Here is a 22,841-nt window from a genome sequence, read left to right on the forward strand (position 1 = left end):
GTCCAAACCATTAAGTAAAAATATTAGTGTTGTTTTAAATACGGAATTAACCAGATAATAAAAAATCGTAAGAGCACAATAATTTACTGAGCAATTTCCACGTGCCAAGCACTGTGCAAAGCTCTTTTACTTTTTTCATCCATTCAGCAATTACTGTATTTAAGCTGAGGCCATTCACTAAACTGCACTACTTATATTTGTACCACTAAGGAAGAAACAACGCTTCTAATTAAACCATGACCCACTTCCCTCTTCCTATCACTTAGAATTTCTATTTTATACTTACTGAGAGACTCTTTGAGACTTCTTTTTTTAAGATCTTTATAATTTGACACAAGGAAAAGATAAGCAAAATAAATTGGTTAAGGCATTCTGAAATAGCTTCCAACTGCCCCCACCAGCCACTTGAAAATACCACTGATTGTAAGATCCACCCTTATTTCTGAGATGTTAAAATATAAAAGAAAGGCCTTGGAATCAATGAACTGCTATTTGTAAACTGTGTTCTATGCTCCAGGCTCCCTGTATCCCTGAAGATACAGCTATGCCTGAGACACAAAGTCCCAACCCTGCTGGAGTCTAAATGGCAGAGTTCAGATGTAACAATTATATGTATAATTGTTTGATTGCAGGTTTCATGGAAACCACAAGAGAAAAATCCCATCAGACTAAGAGGTGATCCTTGCCTCATCAGGTGGCCAGGAGAGATCCTCCACGGAACGTTATATGAAAACTGGAAAGTTGAGTACGAGGCAGAAGAAGAATTAAAGAAAGAGAAAAGTAGCATGTTCTCATTAAAGCCTTTTAACAGTCGTATCGGGTTGGTACTATAATCCTCATTTTACAGATGAGGAAACTGAGAATTGGAAAGCTTAAGTAAGTGCACACAGCTAGTACGTGATAGAGCTTACTAGCAGCTGAGTGATAGGAGAGGGTCTTTCTCCTCTCAAACTGTGAATTGTTCTGCTCGTTCGGATGGGCAGACTCACTTCTTGCTCCTTTAGAGAGTGAGGAGGGACTTCCGGTCAGAGAGAGACTCTTCGTTGTAAATCCAGATGTTATCAAATAGTTTCAGTGCTAACAAAGAAAGAAGAGTTTATTTACATCACAGACTCTGTGTGTCCTGGAACCAGGGGTTGCAGTGTCACAGGACCAGAAATATGGATGCAAAACAAGAACATGCTTTAGAATTTTCTTCCAAGCAGTTAGATTTTTAAATGCCTGGCTTAAGTACCTTTCAGAAACATATTCAACAGTCCGGGGTCTGTGTGGTTATAAGCCCAATCCAGCTGAAAGCATGGACGCATTTAGTATTTTTCCAATTAAGAGGCATCTCTAATATTACAGCGGGTATTTTTGTGTTTCTGCTTTTGGACTTACCCCTAGATATAGAGCCTGATGAGGTTTTTAAAAGGCTAGCATACTGAGCAAACGATGGAAGTCTGGGAAGCAAGACCAGTTCCTGGGGCCACCGTTTACCGGAGAATAGAATGTTGGTGCAAAAAGCCCACAGCAACCCAGGAAGGGTCTGGTGAGTGGGCCAGGATTTTAGTAACTGAGTTTAGCTCACTTTGTAGAGTTAAAAATGCACAGGATTCCTTAAGTAGCCATTGATTCATTCCGTGAACGTTTATTGAGCACCTACCCTGTGCCACGCACTGCCTCTAGGTGACTTACACTACAGCATCGAGCCACCCAAACCAAGATTCTTGCTCCAGTGGAGCCTACAAGCTAACAAAGAAAGATCACAATAAACGACAGAAGGAATAAAGAAGTCAGTTCCACAGTCTTAAGTGGTAAGTGCTATGGAAAGAGAAGGCATAGAGCAGAGTAGAAGAATCGGGCTCCTGAGAGAGTGGGGAGACCAGCTGCAATTTAAACAGGGCGATCGGAGTAAGCTTCTTTAGGAAATTGCTTTCGAGCACAGACTTACAGAATGTTGAGGAAAAGCACAGAGGGAACAGCCAGTGCAAAGGCCTCAGATGGGAGCATTCCTGGCTTGATTGAGAAAAGCGAAGAGGCCAGCACGGCTGGAGCAGAAAACCCAGAAAGAGAGGGATGGAAGAGGGGGGTAGAGACGAAATGGAAGCTAAACGGGCACGTAAATCTGAGGGCCGTGGGGAGAAGGTTGGCTTTCTCTGTGAGTAAGATGCATTTCCCTTGGGGGGTTTGAGCAGGGAGGTGACGTGGTCGGATATATCTTTCATTCTGACTGCTAAGAGTGTTAAGAATTGAATGCAGGTAGCAAGGATTGAGACCATTTTTCACTTTCCATCCCCTAGGACTGTGCTTCATAACTTACTACCTCATTGCAGAACGCTGAAGGGGAGAATGCTCGGGCCTGGGGTCTGTGGGCTTGGTTTCCTACCTGCCTCTGCCAGTTTCTTCCAGAGTCCCACTTGTATCTCTCCTGCCAGCCTCAAATTCCTCCCCTTTAAGACAGAGCTAAGAATGCCTACCTCATAGGATTATTTCCAAAGTTAAACGCATAGCCAACACTTTGCACCGTATCAGGCACACAGTAGACGCTTGAAGAAGTACGAGGAAAGCTCTTTGTTCGTATCTCCCCAAGAAACAAGAGGGTTCATAAGCTGCTAATTCTGTAGTCTGGAAGGTGTTCAGATTTAGCATCTTTCCTTTAGGATGGCTTGCTTGAGTAATTAATTCAACGCTAAGATTTTATTGGTGAGGTGCCTAGGATTTTCGTAACTGAGTTAGTCGAACGTGAAAGGTCTTTAAGGATGAAGGATAAAATAAAGTCTGTTCTGTTACAACTGTTAGTTCCTGAGCAAATTAGCTCCCTCCTGATTGGTAAACCTGTCAGTGATAGAAATATAATAAGGATGTCACATCCATTCACATGAGTTTTTCCAGCATGTTATTGTTTAGTAACACTAAGTAACAGCAACTAAATGCGGAGTTCACTAACAGCTGAATGCAGGAAGCCACAAAGCGTGCAGGCAGCTCTTAGAAGTCGCATCGACTCCCTCCTGGCGCAGATGGTCAGCCTTGGGAGTCTGCACTGTCAACCTCTCCCCAGTCTTTGAAAATTTCAACCCATCTCTAACCCCACAGTTTCACCACCTCCTTAAACTCTTTTCTACACAACTACCATCACTTCTTTCTTTACAAAGTAAAGTCCTTTATTTGCTGTAGCATTGTTTTATTTGTTATGAATTTAACAAGTGTTTTTCACTGGACTGGTATTTTTAATATGGTTTTGTTGGGTTGTGTTCTAGGTACCTACCTGCTTAGTTTTGAACTGGCTTACCCTAACCTTATTTTTGCTATTAAGTGCTATCATTTTAATGCAAGGTTTTGCAAAATGCAAGACTTGTCGAGGAATGTATATTGCATTACAGCGGAAACATACACCTGTGCCACACACCCCAGAACAAAGCAGGGCCCAGTTGAAAACAGGCATGGACGTGAGCATGAGCTGGAAAACGTAACCACGAGAGGGTGATGGCTCTGGAGCCTCACGTGCTCAATTCAAAGCCGGAGTCTACCAACATCTGGGACGTGACCTTAGGAAAATTGTTTAACTTTTCGAAGCCTACGATTCCTCTGTCTTTAAAAATGGAACTAATATTATCACCCCCATCAGTGAAGTGTGAGGCTAAAATAAAATCATGCATGTAAAATATTAGAATATGGTACACATAGAAGCAGTTTGTAAGTAACCAGGGTTCTAATGAAGTGGTACAGAAAGAGCCATCTTCCCAGCAGAATGAGGTCAGATGGAGGTCTCAAAAGCAGTGCTTCTAATTGATTTAAGCAGACGTTTTTGTGCGTTTGGAGCCCAGCTTAACTCTGAATCACACGCAGCTGAGTGATGGGTGAACTCTCCAAACCCAAGTCAGGAGAACCTTTCCCTCTGGCCTTGAATCCTTGACTGCCTACATCTGGACCACTGGCTTAAACCCAGTTTATGTGTGCAGATGATATCGAGCATACGTATACGCGCGCACGCGCGTGTGTGTCTGTGTTTGGGTTCCTTTTCTGTACATATGAAAAATACAGCCAAGGAGAAGACAGTGCTCCCACAGCTGGAAAAGATGAGATCATTTGTAAGTGGCTTGTTAAAGCGCACATCATTTTCCTGATCAGCAGTAGCGAGCCTGCGTCTTCAGGAGCTGATGCGATTTATCATGTTATTATATATTTAGGGGCTTTTTGAAAATGCCGTTATTTACTCAGCCGCCTGTGCATATAGACTATTTAAAGCAGATTTTTGACCCAGTAGACTGTACCAGCTCCATCTATCGTCTCAGTTAGCATGTGGGGACTCTTAAATATGCAGATTATTGACACAGCAGACTATAAGTGCGGAAAACATACTCTAGAAGGGTACATTCAAGTCACTGGGGGATGATATGTTCCTACAAAGCATCTTCAAGGCAGATCCATACATAGAGCCAGGCTCTATGGAAAAATGTACATCGGGATGGAGGGGACTTTGGCTTTGGAGGGAAATTCTTGGTTTCTAGAAAGAGGATGCTCTAATTAGCATTGCTTTATGGTCTGCCCATGTGTCTGTGAACATGTCAACTACCCTCTACTGAATGCCAGGCAATGTCACCAAGAGTCTGAGCTTGCTTTATTCTACATGCAAAGAAACCATCCTGTTAGAGTTAGCAGGGATTCATTCTTTGATTCAAGGTATGTATTCAGCTCCATCCATTAGACAGTGAGGTCTTTGTTTGCAAACCACAAATGTTATCTCTGGCTAACTCAAGTCAAAATAAGGAATTTGCTGGAAGACGTGTGGAGTAGCTTACTGAAGGGGGAGGAGCCAGCAGGCCTCTATCATGGGGACATAATCAGCGGCCATCTCTTCTTGCTGCTGCTGTCAAGATGGAGCCACTCCAGCCATTTTCCATCCTTGAGTTGTGGGGTCAGAATTCAGATTCCAGGAACAAGAGTCTGAGTGGCCAAGCTGGAGTCATGTGCTTGTATTAAACAAACATGAAATGCCAAAAACAGGGAAAGAAAAGAGAGAAAAGAGAAAGTTCTCGTGTTTTCGTTTTACCTCTCTGCTCTTTAAACAAACCATCAACTATTTAAACACATGTTATCTGGATCATTCTTGCTGGAGAGTAGTCCAGATGCACTGGAGTTTCATTAAATTAATCCCCCGAAGACTAGAACCTATGTCCTGCTGGCTTCTTCCCAATGTGCTTGGAAGAGAGCAGATTTATTCCCCCTGGACCTGACAATGTTATTCTTACATCAGTTCCAAACTGATCATATGCCTTAAAAAATAAAATCAGCTACACTACCTACTTTAACATGAAGAGAGGAGATGGGGCTTCCCTGGTGGCGCAGTGGTTGAGAGTCCGCCTGCCGATGCAGGGGACACGGGTTCGTGCCCCAGTCCGGGAAGATCCCACATGCCACGGAGCGGCTGGGCCCGTGAGCCTTGGCCGCTGAGCCTGCACGTCCGGAGCCTGTGCTCCGCAATGGGAGAGGCCACAGCAGTAAAGACCTGCATACCGCAAAAAAAAAAAAAAAAAAAAAAAAAAAAAACCAGAGAGAGGAGTTGATCTCAACTCTTAACTCACCTAAACTGCAGAAGCAGAGGGGATGATTGGCAAGGGCAGGGCAGCCACACCAGTGGGAAATGGATGATACTCTGACAAAAGCCTCAAGAACTTTTGACGATAGTCACCTCGAGAATCACGCTTGGCCCTGAGTGTGCAGCAGTGAACAAGGCAAATAAGCTCCAGCATTCATGGGGCTCATGTTCAAACTGGGGAGAAAGATTTCTCATGCTAGGTCTTCCATTCTTGGCATTATTGCCTTTTAGTCCAGATCATTCTTCGCTGTGGGCACTGTCCTGTGCACTAGAGGGTGTTCAGCAGCATCCCTGACTTCTACCCACTAGATGCCAGCAGCAACCCCACCTCCCCAGTTGTGACAACCAAAATGCTCCCAGACATTGCAGATATCCCCAGGGAACAGAATCACCCCAGCTGAGTCATCAAGAAATATGTTGGGTGTCACTGGGGAGGAGTGGTAGGAGCCCACGTGTGTCTATAATTCAGTGTGTGCTTGTGGGCTGGGACCCTCCTTAGGTAAACATTGTCTCTGCTGTTCTGTTTAAGCAAGATCCTATGTAAAGGGCTTCCCTGGTGGTGCAGTGGTTAAGAATCTGCCTGCCAATGCAGGGGTCACGGGTTCTACCCCTGGTCTGGGAAGATCCCACATGCCGCGGAGCAACTAAGCCCGTGCACCACAACTACTGAGCCTGTGCTCTAGAGCCCGCGAGCCACAACTACTGAAGCCCACGCGCCTAGAGCCCATGCTCCGCGACAAGAGAAGCCACCGCAATGAGAAGCCCACGCACCTCAAGGAAGAGTAGTACCTGCTTGCCGCAACTAGAGAAATCCCGCGCGCAGCAGCAAAGACCCAACACAGCCTAAATTAATTAATTTTTTAAAAAAAGATCCTATGTAAAGTCGTAGAATACAAAGCTGTCAAGGAGAGAAGGGCATTTCCAGAGTCCTTACCGAGTGCCAAGAACTCCCAGTGCTGGGCATGTGAAAATAAACACCAATAGCCTCCTTGCTCTTGAAGAGCTTACCACCTGGGAGGTGGGATCCGGAATCACAGTTTGGTTTGTCCAGGAGTAGATGTGGGTAAAGTCCTGTGGATCACAGAGAAAGGGAGACTCTATCTGGGGCTCTTGGAGAAGGTCTCAGGAAGGAAGTGGCACGTAAAGTGGGCTCAGAATTTGAAAGAGCCAATGTGTAAGTTACAATGGACTAGGTGCTTGACTATGAACATCAGTCCCAAATTTTACAGTATTGACCTTATCATCATGGATAATTAATGGACAGAATAGGGAAGCCCAACCTCATTTTTAAATGTTTATAAGTAACAAAACATTAACAAGACCTGGAAAGGCAACCAATGTCCTCCTTGAAACTCTATCTTTAGGTACAACGGCTGTCTTTAGGTACAACGGCTAATTCCCTTTATTATCTCCTAATAGACAGTCAAAGGTGTTAGAGGCCGCATGCAAGAAGATTCTTTTCTAATAATTTGACCCAGGCCTAATCATCCTCCTCCAGGTCAGAAAGCTCTGGTTCTTTTTCTTGTTATGTCCCTAGGAAAAGACAAATGATCTTTTACACCAAAAAGCAAACTAACTAACCAATTAGCTGAACAAAAAGCTGCCTTTTCAGTTGTTGTTAAGGAAAAATATGCATATATTATTTTTTAGGAGAATTCAGCTTTCCTGAAAGTGGTTTGGGAGCTGACCGAAAACTAACATCAGAAGACTTTAAAAGCAGAGGAGGGCTTCCCTGGTGGCGCAGTGGTTGAGAGTCCGCCTGCCGATACAGGGGACACGGGTTCGTGCCCCGGTCCGGGAAGATCCCACATGCCGCGGAGCGGCTGGGCCCGTGAGCCATGGCCGCTGAGCCTGCGCGTCCGGAGCCTGTGCTCCGCAACGGGAGAGGCCACAGCAGTGAGAGGCCCATGTACTGCAAAAAAAAAAAAAAAAAAAAAGCAGAGGAAAATACATAAAACAGAAGGAAAAAAAAGGTCATAAAGAATATCAAGGACAAGACTGTGCATGTATTATGAGCCATATATCTGTGCTCCCCTTCGGAGAAATTAGATCCGCAGACACTGTTGTCCTCACCCACTGTCCTCTCCTGTGAGAATGACCAGTTCAGTACCATTGTGGGGTTGGGAAGAATGCTGACATAGTGACCTCAAGACTTGTCCCATTCACCCATCTCCTTTGTAGGTAGGGGCAGAGAAAAGATGACAAGCCTTGAAAAGACCAGCCCTAACCTTAAATCAAAGGGTCAGAAAACCCTGGAGGATTTTCCATCAGATTTTTCAAACTGTCGATTCAAAAAGATCGAAGACCTCTGTATGTCCCAGAATTGGGGCCATTTCCAAGAACTGCTTCATCCAACTGTCCAGTGTGGGTTTGGCCTCAGATCAGACTTGCTGTTTTAGATAAGTCGCCTCCTGTAAAAACTAACCTAGTTAATTAGGAACTGAAATAGGTCAGGATTTATTTGACAGAGTTACTGGAGTTATTTAGAAATGCTAATCCTTTTCATCATTAACTTTTTGTTTGTTTGTTTCTTGTAGTATAAAAATACTCCTTCTGATAAGGGGATTTAAATGGATCCAGAAGGAATTGGTTGCGAATAATGCCAGGAGCCCGATGGATTTTTTTTTTTTTCAACCAACACTTGAAAGAGTAAATACTAAACATCCCGAGAAATCCAGCTTCAAAATGTGTCTCTTCACGACGACGTCTTTGTTCTTGTAATGCTAATAAGAGGGAACGTACATTGAGTGCTTATTATTGCCAGGCATTCCGAGTTCTTTCCAGTTATCTCAATTCTCACAGTCATCTTTGAGGGAGGTACTACTATTATCTCCAATTTATAGATGAAGACATTGAGACCCACAGAGGCTGGGAGTTTGCTCCAGATGACAATGTGAGACGTGACAGAGGTGGGATTTGCACCCGGGCAGGCTTGCTCCAGACCTTGCGCTCTTCAGTTCCATGTCGTAACACCTGTGAGCGTGCTGTGCGTGCTTTCTTCTCTAGTTCTCCCCTAACAACACCAAGTGTTCCCCATAGAGCCCCCGCTTCACTGACAACTAGAAAGAGGGTGAGTTGTCGCCAATTCCCAGCGCCAATGCCGCTGACCTTGGCTTTACAGCACTTCTCAGCTATTGACATCTGAGACGGAATATTTCGTTGTCTTTGTGAGGGCTGTCCTGTGTATGGCGGGGTGTTTAGCGGCACCCCTGGCCTCTCCACCCCCCAGTCGCCAGTAGCACCTTGTCTCCAGTCATAACAAGCAAAGGTGTCTCCAGACATTGTCCAAATGCACAAACATGCACCGGGTTGAGAACCACTGGGATGGAGTGTGACGGTGAACCAGTTGGCTCCCGGGGCCACGTGTTCTTCTATAGAAACCAGCTAATAAACTCGTTCACCTTGAAGTGCAAAGGTGAGATAAGAGAATAAGTCTTTATATTTTTACAGGGGATGAGTTCTTGATTTGCCTCATGTCAAATGAACAAAAGTCAAATTGGAGTGTTTGAGGCAAGGAGAAGCAGCCTGGAAACCCTGCTCAACTCCTAGGGATGGGGGGAAGTTCTATACACCGTGGTCCTCATAGCCAGACTGGTCACAGTGATCATACTGGCAGAGAATCCAACAGGAAGAGGAAGAATTGGAAGGTCCAGTATCTGAGCCATTAATCATAGAATTGAAGAATACCAGGGCAAGGAGATCCTTGTCTGACTGAGTCACTGCTCATAAGACGTGAAAGGTCTTTCCACCTTGGACTCCTGTGATTCTAGAGATAGCAGACTTTTCACCAGAAAAGAAAAGGCCAGCTCGATTTCTGACAGGGCCAATTTGCTTCTCTGAAGGAACAGTGAGCTTTCTTCTCTCTCTCTTTCTTTCTTAATGGGAAGTGGTCACAGCCGTGAACTTAACAAAAGAAGCAGGTTAAAATTTGTCCGTTCTTGGCTAATGCAGTTAGACGTTTTCGAGAAAAGGCAGTGAGAAGTGGTCATTAGCCATTATCTGCATGAAATATTTCAGAGAAAGAAGCAGCATTTGCCAAAAAAAAGAAACGATGTTTGACTTCAAGCCAGGCAAGAGGGAAACAAGATCACCTTCTAGCTCTGTGGGATGGCTGTGCTAATGATGTTATTTCAAGTAAAATGGGAATATACGTCTGAAAAAATACAGATGGTGCATCGGCTTCATATACTTTCTGAAGGTCGTTCTAGACAATGATCCACTGTCCCTTTTCTTGGCAAAAAACCCCCCACAAAAACCCTCCAAACTTTATAGTCTTAGAAAGAACTATAGGCGTGTGGGTGTGTTTATATAGCCCTATGTGGGGGAAAATGTACAGAAAATCAGTATGTACATTTTGCTGAAAATAGTTGCTACCGCTTGAAAAGTCAAAGCCTAGAACTCTTATTTTGATAGGAGAGTCTCAGTTCTATTGTGTAGTTTCTTTGTCCCTGTTTCATTTCACTTTTCTTTATCCCCTGCTCCTGACTTACGCTCTCTTGGTGTGAGGATAATATAAGGATAATGATTTCTAAACTGGAACTACAAGAAATCTTATGAAGTGGCCCCCTCTCACCCTTCTCCATGAATATTTTCTCACTCTGCTTTTTAAAATTGTCACCAGGATATTTCCCAATAATAACACATGCCAGACTGAAATTCTAGGTAGTTGACTATAAAGCATTTTTTCTAGGAGACCTTCTGCTTTGACCATTAGTCATCTCTCTCATTGCAAAGCCCAAGGCCTCCAACAAAGGCCTGTTTTCTGGAATCGTGAGTTGTTTTATTTCTTGAAGATTGCAGACATTATCATTATGGGTAATAACCTAATAACTTGCCATTTGATGTTTGCACATCACTTCTACGGAAATTCCCAGCACACATACCACTGGCTCCTTGTATGAATGATTTAATATTAAGTAACAAACCCCACATCGGATAAAGCTCTCTCCTTATGCATGACACTTACAAATCTGGTTCATATCTAATGCAAATATCATCAAAAGCGGTTGGCTTGGAACAGGATTTAGGGATGACAAAGAATGCCAAAGCCAACTGATTTTAGCCGTCTGCGGGTTCAGATTGGCGGTCAGGATGTGCAGTGTTTATAAACAACCTACAACAGGACTGAGAGTCAGGAGGTAGTCCTACAGCCTCGTTGTGTTACGTACTTCATCACATTTGATATTCCTAACTATCCCATGAAGGAAATACTATTAGTGTTCTTATTTCATGGATGAGAAAACCGAGCCTCTGCAAGTTTCAGCAACTTTCCTGCGATCACATTTAAACAGAAACTGGCAGATGGGAACTGAGGCCTGCCTGATCCCATGGCCAGTGGGCCATCCTATCTCTTCAGTTAACTGATCAGTCGTTGAATCAGTGACTTTTATTTTTCTCTTGCTCGGCGTTTCCCAGTCTAGCTGGAAGCAATTATCTAAGCCACAGGTATTTCATCCTTTGCTGCCGGGAGAGGAGCGGGGCTGGAACTCTCGAAGTCGTGTTCTCTTCCCAAAGCTGGTACCCACATACACGTAGGAACATAGGCAGAGAGGAGTAGCTTACCAGATCTCTTGCTCCTAATTAAGAGTTTCGCCATTTACAGCAGGGCATCTCAAACTTTCTTGAGCCTATGAATCCCCCCGGGGATCTTGTTAAATGATTCCTATTCGATAGGCCTTGGATGGAGCTGAGAGTCTGCATTTCTAACAAGTTCCCAAGTGCTGTTGCCGCTGATCCAGGGACCATCCTTCGAGGAGCAAGGGTTTATGATACACTTTCTCTTCCATTTCCTCCTTTGTCCTAACGGAATCCTGTGAGGTAGGTAGGCTTACGATGGTCACCCCTATCTGGGATTGACAGATGAGAATCAAGGTCAAAGAGATGGTATGAGAAAGCAACAGGAGAGCAGGCCAGATCTTCAAACTCTGCCTCCGCTGATTCCTTTGGTGTAGAGCTTGCAAATGGATGGATCCCAGACATATTTGGTTTCTTCTACATGGTTTGTCCAAACAAAGCTTCTGGCAACCCTAGACCCCGTGATTGTTCCTTGAGTAGCAGCTGTACTCTTTCAACGTGGCGTGGACTTTCCAGCTCTCCGCAGCTCCTCTGTGTCTCTCCAGGTGGATGCCAGCACTACTTAGGAACTCAGGATTGTTTTCTTTCCATCTGTCCTACTTTGCCATTTAAGTTACCTGCGTTCCTCCAGTAATGCATGACCTTATCATGACCTTTTCCTCGCTAATCCCAGTGTCCAACTTCTCTCTGTAACTCAGGTCTCTACTCTCCTGGGCCTTTGGGGAGCCACTGTGATGGAACTCCCAGGGAAACTCTGCTAAAGTATGTGGCATGTGATCGCTGCAGAATAAATATTTCTTGATTAAATGAATAAACAGATGAACTGCGAAAGGACGACCCAGTATCCACTTTCCCTGATTTAAACTTAGTCCTTTTTTGCTGATGACCAAGTTGTGGAGAGAGTCACAGAGCGTGGTTAGGAAACAGCTTCACAGTCCAAAGAGCTGTGAGGATAGCCCAAGAAAGTGTCTACAACAAGAATATATTACGTAAATGGACTTTTTTTTTTCACGCAGACCACACCCAATATGTATCCATCGTACATATAAAAAATTCCAATTTACTGAACGTCTGCAGGAAATAATAAAAGGGATGTTGTTTTGATGACCTTCAGAAAGCTTTCCATCCATCTCTACAGAGCACTTCTGGGCCCAGGAGAAGCCTCGTGTCATTAAACCACTCCATCTTCAACATTCCTTTAAACAAAGAATTCTATGTGTTTGGTTCTGACATTCAGATAGAGGAAGGAACCAGCCCTTCTCTCTTGAGCTGCGTGTACAAGTCACGCTTATGTTAGTGAGTTTTATGTGGTGTGGCAGGAATAAAAATCTATATGAAAATTGAATTGAAAATGTCTCTTTTTAGAAATGTGCCTGAGCTTAGATTTCTCCAGACGGCAGGGAGGCTGAGCCTTGGCTAGTGGTACCTGGATTCTCTGTAAAGTCAGATCTGTGCTCAGGAAGGGAGCCGGGGATCCCACAGCCCCATAGCCTACCACCTCCTGGAACACAAAGCAGACAGAGCCCCTCAACACAGCCCTGCGAGGGGCCCTTGCTCTGGACCCAGTCACCACTGAAAGGTAGCTCAGCCTCCTTGAACAAGAAATCCTCTATCTCTTTCCTCAGCCTGCCAACAAGAGTGCCAATTAGTGCCAATAATAATATACATATTAACAGATTTCTAGACCACAGTCACCAAAACACTAGAGACTCATGACAGGAAGACCTTCTTCCGTGTCATCATTTACCGTACCTACTGGGTACACGGTGAGAAATTCTTGCGATCCCCTCATTTACGTCTGCCCTGCACACTGTGGAATCTTCATGTGATTTTAAACTGTCATTTAGTGGGGTAGATTGGCGAAAACGATCCTGTCACCACCGGATATGTTTTTAAATGAGGTCTTGATTGAATTCTGGTTTCATTTTTAAAAATCAACCTTCTTGAGTTTTATATTCTTCTCGGGTTATGACTCTTCCACCTCTGCTGCCACTTTAAAAACTGTCAGTGCTTTTACTGTAAACACTGTATTGTGGATTTTCAAGGCAACTACAAACATGGATACTTAGCAAAAATCTGATATTTACATCATGCCACCCATGAATTATTTTGCACAATTTCATTTAAGCCATTCTGACCACAGGTTTTTGGAACAATTGAGGTGGTAATTCTTTTAATTGTTTCCTTTTTCTTTGAACCTTTGATGTAAGAGGAAATTTCTAAAGTTGGAGGATTTGTTTCAGCATTTACCCATATAATGACAGGGTAAAAAGTTTGCAGCATATATAATATATTTTTCTAATGACATCTCTCCTTTTTAAAATCAAGCATTTGGGATAAGACCACCCTAATATTAATATTTGTGTGATACACATCATGGAACAGCTAATGAGCGTTATCCGTGACAAAATTCATCCACACTTGCAAAGTAGGTGAATCTTTTTGGAATCAAAATCTGCTCACATGGAGTGTATTTCCTGATGCTTCGCAGTTTTGATGCTTGTTTGCAGCCTTCATACTTAAAAAGTTTAAATCCGCAGCTCAGGATTTCTGGCAACAAGAATGTTGGTGGCTGGGTTGCTCTGAAAAGATGATCTGTGGGGTTGTTCTGTTTTTATCATTGAGGAAAGTTGATCAGGATGGTTGTAATTCACATCTGATCTAGATCAGGGTTGGGGTGGGGAGATATACCCATCACAGGTGCCGACTGCACTGTTGCAACTGGACTAATCCCCTTTCGTTGTATGATCTACTTGTCCACTCACTCAGATAACTTGTGGACCTCTTTCTGCGCCAGGATGCTCTCTGAGTGCTGGGAGAAGCGAGGTCTCTGGCTTCAAGGGGACAGACATTTTACCTTTACATTGAGTGGGAGGACACAATCAATCAATAAACACACAAGATGATTTCAGAGTATGGTCAGTGCCATAGTGCTCTCAGTAAGTAGGTTGATGTGATCTAGAGTTACACAGAGAAGGGACAACTGGGCAGGAAGGGGCCATTTGAGCTGAATTCTAAAGCATGAAAAGGAACCAACTTCCAAAGAGGAAGAGCCTTCCAAGCAGAGAAATCTGCAATTGCAAAGTACCACCGTCAAGGAAAGGATCGGCAGACGCAAGAAGGAACCAGTAGGTTGTTGTACCATGGGTGTGGAGGGCAAGGCGAGAGTACTGGGCGATAAAGCAAAAAGGCAAAAGTCAAATCCTGCCGGCTCTTATAGACCAGGCGAAGGGTTTGAATTTTATTATAATATATTTCTATTTGTGCAGCAGAAAGACACTGCAGGAGTTAAAACAGTGAGTCGCCAACTAACATCTTTAATAAAGAATATTCTAGGGACTTCCCTGGTGGCGCAATGGTTGAGAGTCCGCCTGCCGATGCAGGGCACACGGGTTCGAGCCCTGGTCTGGGAAGATCCCACATGCCGCGGAGCGGCTGGGCCCGTGAGCCATGGCCGCTGAGCCTGCGCGTCCGGAGCCTGTGCTCCGCAACGGGAGGGGCCACAACAGTGAGAGGCCCGCGTACCGCAAAAAAAAAAAAAAAAAAAAAAAAGAATATTCTAGCAGTTAGTTCTCTGGAAAACAGACTAGAGGAAGTGGAAGCAGGAAGCCCATTTAGTCACGTGAGTGAACAGTAATGGCGACACAGAGCAGTGGCTGTGGAGTAGAAGAGAGATGGTCTCTTGACCGTAGAAGTTTTAATCATGGAACTGAGTTTGCCCATGAATTACCTGTCCTGGGAGTGAAGAAGCTTCATGTGGCCACAGTCAGGTGGTGGTAAGGGATGAAATTAGACATTTAGGTTGGACAGGGAGATGTTTGCCACCATGAAGTTTGATCTTAAACCCAATGTCAACAAGGAGGTTCTGCAGAGGACACTCCTTTCTCCTTGTGCCTCAGTGCAATTGTGCTCATTTTCTTTTGCTAGATAAGTATTCATAGGAATAAGCTTGCCACTCATCCACTTTACCAAGATTTACACATGATGCAATCTTATTGAACAAATCATCAATAGAGAGAGACACAGATACTCATTATACACACAGATCACCCATATTCTGGCTGTCTTCCCTCTCTCTCCCCTCAGCTGCTGGTGGCAAACAAAACCACTTAAGTGAACAGTTTTAAATGTATAATATGAAAATGTGCTTTTTAAAACTCCTTGGAACCTCCAGCCATTGTTAAAATGCACTCACTCTGATGGACGCTTTGGCATTTTTTTTACGAGGCTTTTCAATGCGTTACTTTACCGGGTGCATGAGATTTAGTCTGTTCTGCAGAAGAAAACAGACACAAAGGGTCTCTCAGCGCGAGTTACTCTTCTGTAAAGGTTATAGTAAACATGTCAATGCCTAATTAAGCAGAAAATTTTATCTGTATTGTGGGGGAGGCATTTGCTGTCTTCGACTTTTCTTCTGGGGAATCCATTTAGAAGGACAAAGTAGATTGTGAAGTTGAGCTGGTCCGGAAAGCTCAGCTTCCAAATGTCAGCATTAAAAAAGACACTTCTTTTCTCCTTGAGTGAAAATGACTATATTGGCTGGGCAGATTGTCTGTGGGGGGTGTGTGTGCGCGCGCCTGCGTATGCAAGCATGCATGTATGTTTCATCAACACACATGCAACGAACGTAACGTGCATTATTTCCCAACTGCCTACTAAGTATCAGGCCCTGTGCTAGGCACTGAAAATAGTGAGATGAATAAAACCTGGCAACATGTTAACCAACCGTGATGAGCATAAGCCTTCTCTTTTCCCCCTAGATTTCCTCACCCGCTTTGTGTGTAGGTGTATGTGGTCTTCGTTTCAGTGATCATATCACCCATAGGGGTGGTGACTATATAGCTTAGCCTGGAACAGTCCTAGCTAATAGGTACCATCCCAGTGTATGAGTAATAAAGCCCTTTTAATTCTCAAAAGTAACCCTGTTTCCAATTGGTAAAATTTGCCTGATTCTTTGGAGTATTTTGCTTGGCTCTGTACCAAGTCATTTATTAATTTTGTTAATAGACCTTTTCCTTCATCTTAATGGTATGACTATTTCTACAAACATACAAACTAGTCCAGGAAAAAGAAAACACGATGAGGATGGGGCCGGGGGCGGAGTGTGATCTAATTCAGTTATTCTAAGCTAGGGTTTTCTTGCAAGTAGTGACCACTTATTAACGACTGTTTGCCTAGATTGAGAAGCTTCTTTTTCTTCAAATCAATTTATGGAACTAGAGACCAGCAACCCCAGTTTAATGAAAAATCCACTTGTCAACCTGCTAGGAAAGCAAAAACACAACACCAATAACAACAACAACAACATGGAACACAACCGCAAAACCACTGGCGAGGCTGAGTTTTTACATTTCATTTTGTTTTACGCTATCATGCCCTTAAAATTGTGGGCTCTCGTCCACAGTATTCCTACAGTTCTCCCCTCCGAGGTGGTTATATATTTGGTGACATTTCAAAGAAACCCCATGGCTTGACCTTTAACCTTTAGGTCTCTGCAAAGTTTTCTTATTTATTAGATTGGTACTAAAAAGAGAGTGGAACCTAGTGGTGAAGACCATGGATTCTCTCATCACACAGGCTGGGTTCAGGCATGACCCTGCAATGCTAAGTATGTGGCCTTGGGGAAAATTTCTCAAACTCAGAGCCTCAGTTTCTGCATCTGTGAAATGAAAATAATAATAGTTTCTACTTCGTGTGGATATTAGATAAAATGAAAGAATGTATTTGCAATAGTCAGCACAGGTCCTAGGAGATAATAATAAATATTCTTCATCTTCAGTGTGGTATATATACATATATGTGCAGATATACATATATATATATATGTATATACACACACACATACATATATAATGGAATAGTACTCAGCCACAAAAAAAGTATGAAATATTGCCGTTTGCAGCAACATGGATGGACCGAGAGATTATCATACTAAGTGAAGTAAGTCAAACAGAGAAAGACAAATATTATAGGGTATCATTTATATGTAGAATCTAAAAAGCAATACAAATGAACTTATTTACAAAACAGAAACAGACTCACAGACATAGAAAACAAATTTATGGTTACCAAAGAGGAGGCAGGGGAGGGATAAGTTAGGGGTATGGGATTAACAGATACACACTACTGTACATAAAATAGGTAACCAACAAGGATTTACTGTATAGCACAGGGAACTATATGCAATATCTTATAATAGCCTATAATGGAAAAGAATCTGAAAGGACGTATATATAAATATGTGTATAACTGAATCACTTTGCTGTACACCAGAAACTAACACATTATTGTAAGTCAGCTACAGTTCAAGTTTTAAAAAACCCTAATTTTGGAAAATAAGTAAATGAAAATCTGAAAAAGAAATATTCTTCCTTTTCAGTCTTTGGAGCCCTTGGAGTTCCTGACTGCAGGTGACTTACTCCTAATAATCCCCCTTCTCTCCTCTCTGCCTGCCTCTCAGGAGAGACCGCCAATGCTTGAGCACCCCTTTTTTCAAGTATTATACCTGGTGAATGGAAGTAACAGCATTGTCCTAGGGTTTCTCCCAAGTACCCACCTGCACTGAGAGGGGAGATAGGACCTCATAAGGAAAATACCGCATTGAGATCATGCAGCCCTTACACATCTAAGACTGAATCTCCCTTGCTTTGGTACTTCTTTGGTTGCATTTTATCCACGTGGCTCTGAAAAGGCCAGGTGAAGAAAATGAGCACATGAGCATAAATAGTCACATTCCTCATCTCCATTGATGGGCATTTGCCCATTAATTCCCTTTGCACCCGCTCTCTCATGCCTTCATTTTCCCTATGCAATTACTGGTCCTAAGTCCTTTCAGAGAAGGGAAAGCATGCATCCCCAATAGCATTTTGCATCTACAAATCAAATGTATAATTGGCATCTCATGACGGGTACCCACAAATCAGTGCATTTGACATTACAGGCACAAGATCGAGAGGGCATTTTCAGCCTTGTCTGAAAAGGTCTTCATAAACCTGTTTGAGAATAATAGGATAGTTCCCAAATCTCCCATTCTAACACCATTTGCTATTATTTTAAAATCATTATATTTGCTGAGCTTACATAATTTTTCAGCTATCAATGGAAGATTTTATTTGATACTCCATAATCTGTCTTCCTGCTGTGCGACTCTCTACAAATAAAAATGTTATAACAAAAAGGACCCTCGCTCTCAAAAATGTAATGGCTATGCATCCAAATTACTTCTGAGCACTCAAAAATGAGTGTATGCCATCAGGGCCAAGTGTCTTGGTAAACCTTACCATGAGGATGCCAAGGGTCAAGTCTTAGTTTTCTTATGAGCCAACGTCCTTCTTGTAGAGCTATGTCTGTAATAGGATCTGAATTTCAGTCCAGCTTTCCTGACAGTCATACACGTGAATTTAGTGACTGTCCCATTATAGGAGTACTAGAGTGATATTCCTTAAACAGGAAAATTATTAACTTGGAATTCTAGGCACTTATAAAGAATTATGACTCCTGCCAATTTTTTTAAAAAGGCATTAGATGGCACAAAAGACATCACTTGGCTTTTTCCTGTATCCGTTGCTTGCAGTTCATAAAAGTGTCGATTACATTGTTAGTTCCATATGGAAAGCACTTTGTCCAAGTGGGGAAATTGGGATGGGATATGTCACCTGCTACTGTTGTCTCATCTCTTCTTGTTCTCTTGCAGGCTACGCCCAGGAAGAACAGCTGAAGGAAGAGGAGGAAATAAAAGAGGAGGAGGAAGAAGAAGACAGTGGTTCGGTAGCTCAACTTCAGGGCAGCAATGACCCAGGGACAGACGAGGAGCTAGAAACGGGCCCCGAGCAGAAAGGCTGCTTCAGCTACCAGAACTCGCCAGGAAGTCACCTGTCCAATCAGGACGCCGAGAATGAGTCCTTGCTGAGTGACGCCAGTGATCAGGTGTCAGACATCAAGAGTGTGTGCGGCCGAGATGCCTTGGACAAGAAAGCAAGCGTGCACCCCAAGCTTCCAAACGAAGCCCACAGTTGCATGGATAAAATGACCGCCGTCTACGCCAACATCTTGACTGATTCCTACTGGTCGGGCCTGGGTCTTGGCTTCAAACTGTCCAACAGCGAGAGACGGAATTGTGACCCCCGAAATGGCAGCAACAAGACTGATTTCGATTGGCACCAAGACGCTCTGTCCAAAAGCCTACAGCAGAACTTGCCTTCCAGATCCGTGTCGAAGCCCAGCCTGTTCAGCTCGGTCCAGCTGTACCGGCAGAGCAGTAAGATGTGCGGGACCGTTTTCACCGGGGCCAGCAGGTTCCGGTGCCGGCAGTGCAGTGCCGCCTATGACACCCTGGTCGAGTTGACCGTGCACATGAACGAAACGGGCCACTATCAAGATGACAACCGCAGAAAGGACAAGCTCAGACCCACGAGCTATTCAAAGCCCCGGAAAAGGGCTTTCCAGGATATGGACAAGGAGGACGCTCAGAAGGTCCTGAAATGTATGTTTTGTGGCGACTCCTTCGATTCCCTCCAAGATTTGAGCGTCCACATGATCAAAACAAAACATTACCAAAAAGTGCCTTTGAAGGAACCAGTACCAACCATTTCATCGAAAATGGTCACTCCGGCGAAGAAACGCATCTTTGACATCAATCGGCCGTGCTCCCCCGATTCGACCACAGGCTCGTTTGCAGATTCGTTTCCTTCTCAGAAGAACGCCAACTTACAGCTGTCCTCCAACAATCGCTACGGCTACCAAAACGGCGCCAGCTACACCTGGCAGTTCGAGGCCTGCAAGTCCCAGATCTTGAAGTGCATGGAGTGTGGGAGCTCCCACGATACTTTGCAGCAGCTCACCACCCACATGATGGTCACCGGTCACTTTCTCAAGGTCACCAGCTCTGCCTCCAAGAAAGGGAAGCAGCTGGTGCTAGACCCACTCGCCGTGGAGAAGATGCAGTCATTGTCAGATGCCCCGAACAGTGATTCTCTGGCTCCCAAGCCATCGAGTAACTCAGCTGCCGACTGCACGGCTTCGACAACTGAGTTAAAGAGAGAGAGTAAAAAAGACAAACCAGAGCAGATCAACAAGGATGAGAAAGTCGTGAAAAGCGAGGACTGTAAGGACCCTCTACAGAAGCCTTTAGACCCGACGATAAAATACCAGTATCTAAGGGAGGAAGATCTGGAAGACGGCTCAAAGGGTGGAGGCGACATTCTGAAGTCACTGGAAAATACTGTTACCACCGCCATCAACAAAGCCCAAAACGGGGCTCCCAGCTGGAGCGCGTACCCCAGCATCCACGCCGCCTACCAGCTGTCAGAGGGCGCCAAGCCTTCTTTGCCGATGGGCTCCCAGGTCCTGCAGATTCGACCCAACCTCAGCAACAAGTTAAGGCCGATTGCACCCAAGTGGAAAGTAATGCCGCTGGTTTCTGTGCCCACGAGCCTGACCCCATACACGCAAGTTAAGAAGGAACCCGACGACAAAGATGAAGTGGTGAAGGAGTGTGGGAAAGAGAGTCCCCAGGAAGAGGCGTCCTCTTTCAGCCACAGTGAGGGGGATTCTTTCTCCAAATGTGAACCCCCTTCAGAATCCAAAAAGGCTGAGCCTTGTGCCCTGAAGGAGGAGGACAAGCGGATGAAAGAAGGTGGTGAGAAAGAGAAACCCCAGCCCCTGGAGCCAGCATCTTCTCCCAGCAGCGGCTGTGCCCTCGCCAGCCACGCTTCGGCCCTGCCATGCATCAACCCGCTCAGCGCCCTGCAGTCTGTCCTGAACAACCACCTGGGCAAAGCTACGGAACCCCTGCGCTCTCCTTCCTGCTCCAGCCCGAGCTCAAGCACAATGTCGTTGTTTCATAAGTCGAATCTCAGTGTCATGGACAAGCCGGTTTTGAGTCCTGTCTCCACCAGGCCGGCCAGCGTGTCCAGACGCTACCTGTTTGAGAGCAACGATCAGCCCATCGACCTGACCAAGTCCAAAAGCAAGAAGGCTGAGTCCTCACAAGCACAGTCCTGTACGTCCCCGCCCCAGAAGCATGCTCTGTCTGATATCGCGGACATGGTCAAAGTCCTTCCCAAAGCCACCACCCCAAAGCCTGCTGCTTCCTCCAGGGTCCCTCCCGTGAAGCTGGAGATGGACGTCAGGCGCTTTGAGGACGTGTCCAGCGAAGTCTCAACCTTGCATAAAAGAAAAGGCCGGCAGTCCAACTGGAACCCTCAGCATCTTCTGATCCTGCAGGCTCAGTTTGCCTCCAGCCTCTTCCAGACCTCGGAGGGCAAATACCTGCTGTCCGATCTGGGCCCACAAGAGCGAATGCAGATCTCGAAGTTCACGGGGCTCTCCATGACCACCATCAGCCACTGGCTCGCCAACGTCAAGTACCAGCTTAGGAAAACGGGCGGGACCAAATTTCTGAAAAACATGGACAAAGGACAGCCTATCTTTTATTGCAGCGACTGTGTCTCCCAGTTCCGAACCCCTTCTACCTACATCAGTCACTTAGAATCTCACCTAGGTTTCCAAATGAAGGACATGACCCGCGTGGCCGTGGAACAGCAAAGCAAAGTGGAGCGAGAGATCTCCCGGGTATCGTCGGCTCAGAGGTCCCCGGAAACTATAGCTGGCGAAGAGGACACAGACTCTAAGTTCAAGTGTAAGTTGTGCTGTCGGACATTTGTGAGCAAACACGCAGTAAAACTCCACCTAAGCAAAACGCACAGCAAGTCACCCGAACACCATTCACAGTTTGTAACAGACGTGGATGAAGAATAGCTCTGCAGGTATGGGTTTGCTCCCACGTGGTTGTGACAGTCACTTCGTGAGGAGCTTCTAGAAGGGAGATGGGTCTATTTAGAGGCAGCTGACATCTCCCTATACCAAGAGCACAGTAGCCTGCTGGAATAGCACGAATTTTTATGGAAGACTAGAACATGATAATTAAGCCCTAGCCATTCTCTCAATTTCTCCAGTTCAGCGTTGGGAAATAGAATAAAATGGGTTCAGAGAGATGGAGCTCACAGGTATACCGCTTCTTGATACCCAAGGCCCCTCTTAGTTACCCAAGGCCCAACTTTCAAAGTCCGGCCAAGGCTACACCTCATTTTAATTGATAAGTACTGACTTTTCTTACTGTCCCATTTCACCACCTCACCTTCCGAGAGTAACGCGAATGACTTGCAAGGTGATGAAAATTCTTTTTAAAAAGTGAGCGAGCGAATAAGATTGTAGGGTTCCTGGGGGCAGCCACTATACAGAGATTTCTTAATCAGCTCATGAATAGTCTAAAGCTGGCTTGATTATTCTTACTAGTAATTAATGCTTTGGGCAGCTTACTTGCAGCATCTGCTACCTTCCACCCCCTCCCCTTTATTTCCTGTCCATGACGTCTCCTGTGAAAGGGCATATGCCCTGTAGTTGGATGGTAGGAAAATACTCTTCTCTGCAGAACACTGAGATGAAAAGAGAGGAAGCTTATTTTGCTCCCTCGTCTTTTGGTTGTCCTGAAGATAAAGCTAATATCAGAGTCCACCTTTAGCAAAGGTAGACGCAATGCATGGCTTTGAGATTTTATTTTATATAAAGAAGCAAAGGACGTTCTGCACACTCATTGCCAGGCACATGGGGTCCCACAGCTTGAGATAATTGGCATCATGTATCATCAAAGGTCCATGCCTGGCAGAGTCACCAGTGCCCAGACTACCTA

General features: G+C 44.7%; 1 protein-coding gene across 1 annotated transcript in view; it reads left to right on the plus strand.

The window, feature by feature from the left end:
• Nucleotides 1-22,537, plus strand: part of TSHZ2 (teashirt zinc finger homeobox 2) — a 273,727-nt gene extending 251,190 nt beyond the window's left edge. Inside the window, exon 2 of the mRNA XM_082858015.1 lies at nt 18,846-22,537. Within this exon, the coding sequence (XP_082714141.1) occupies nt 18,846-21,910 (3,065 nt within the window). The 3' untranslated portion in view covers nt 21,911-22,537. The remainder of the gene's footprint in view (nt 1-18,845) is intronic.
• The last annotated feature ends 304 nt before the right edge of the window (nt 22,538-22,841 follow it).

The sequence above is a fragment of the Leucopleurus acutus genome, assembly GCF_964270905.1.
Source record: "Leucopleurus acutus genome assembly, chromosome: 16".
Classification (NCBI taxonomy): domain Eukaryota; kingdom Metazoa; phylum Chordata; class Mammalia; order Artiodactyla; family Delphinidae; genus Leucopleurus; species Leucopleurus acutus.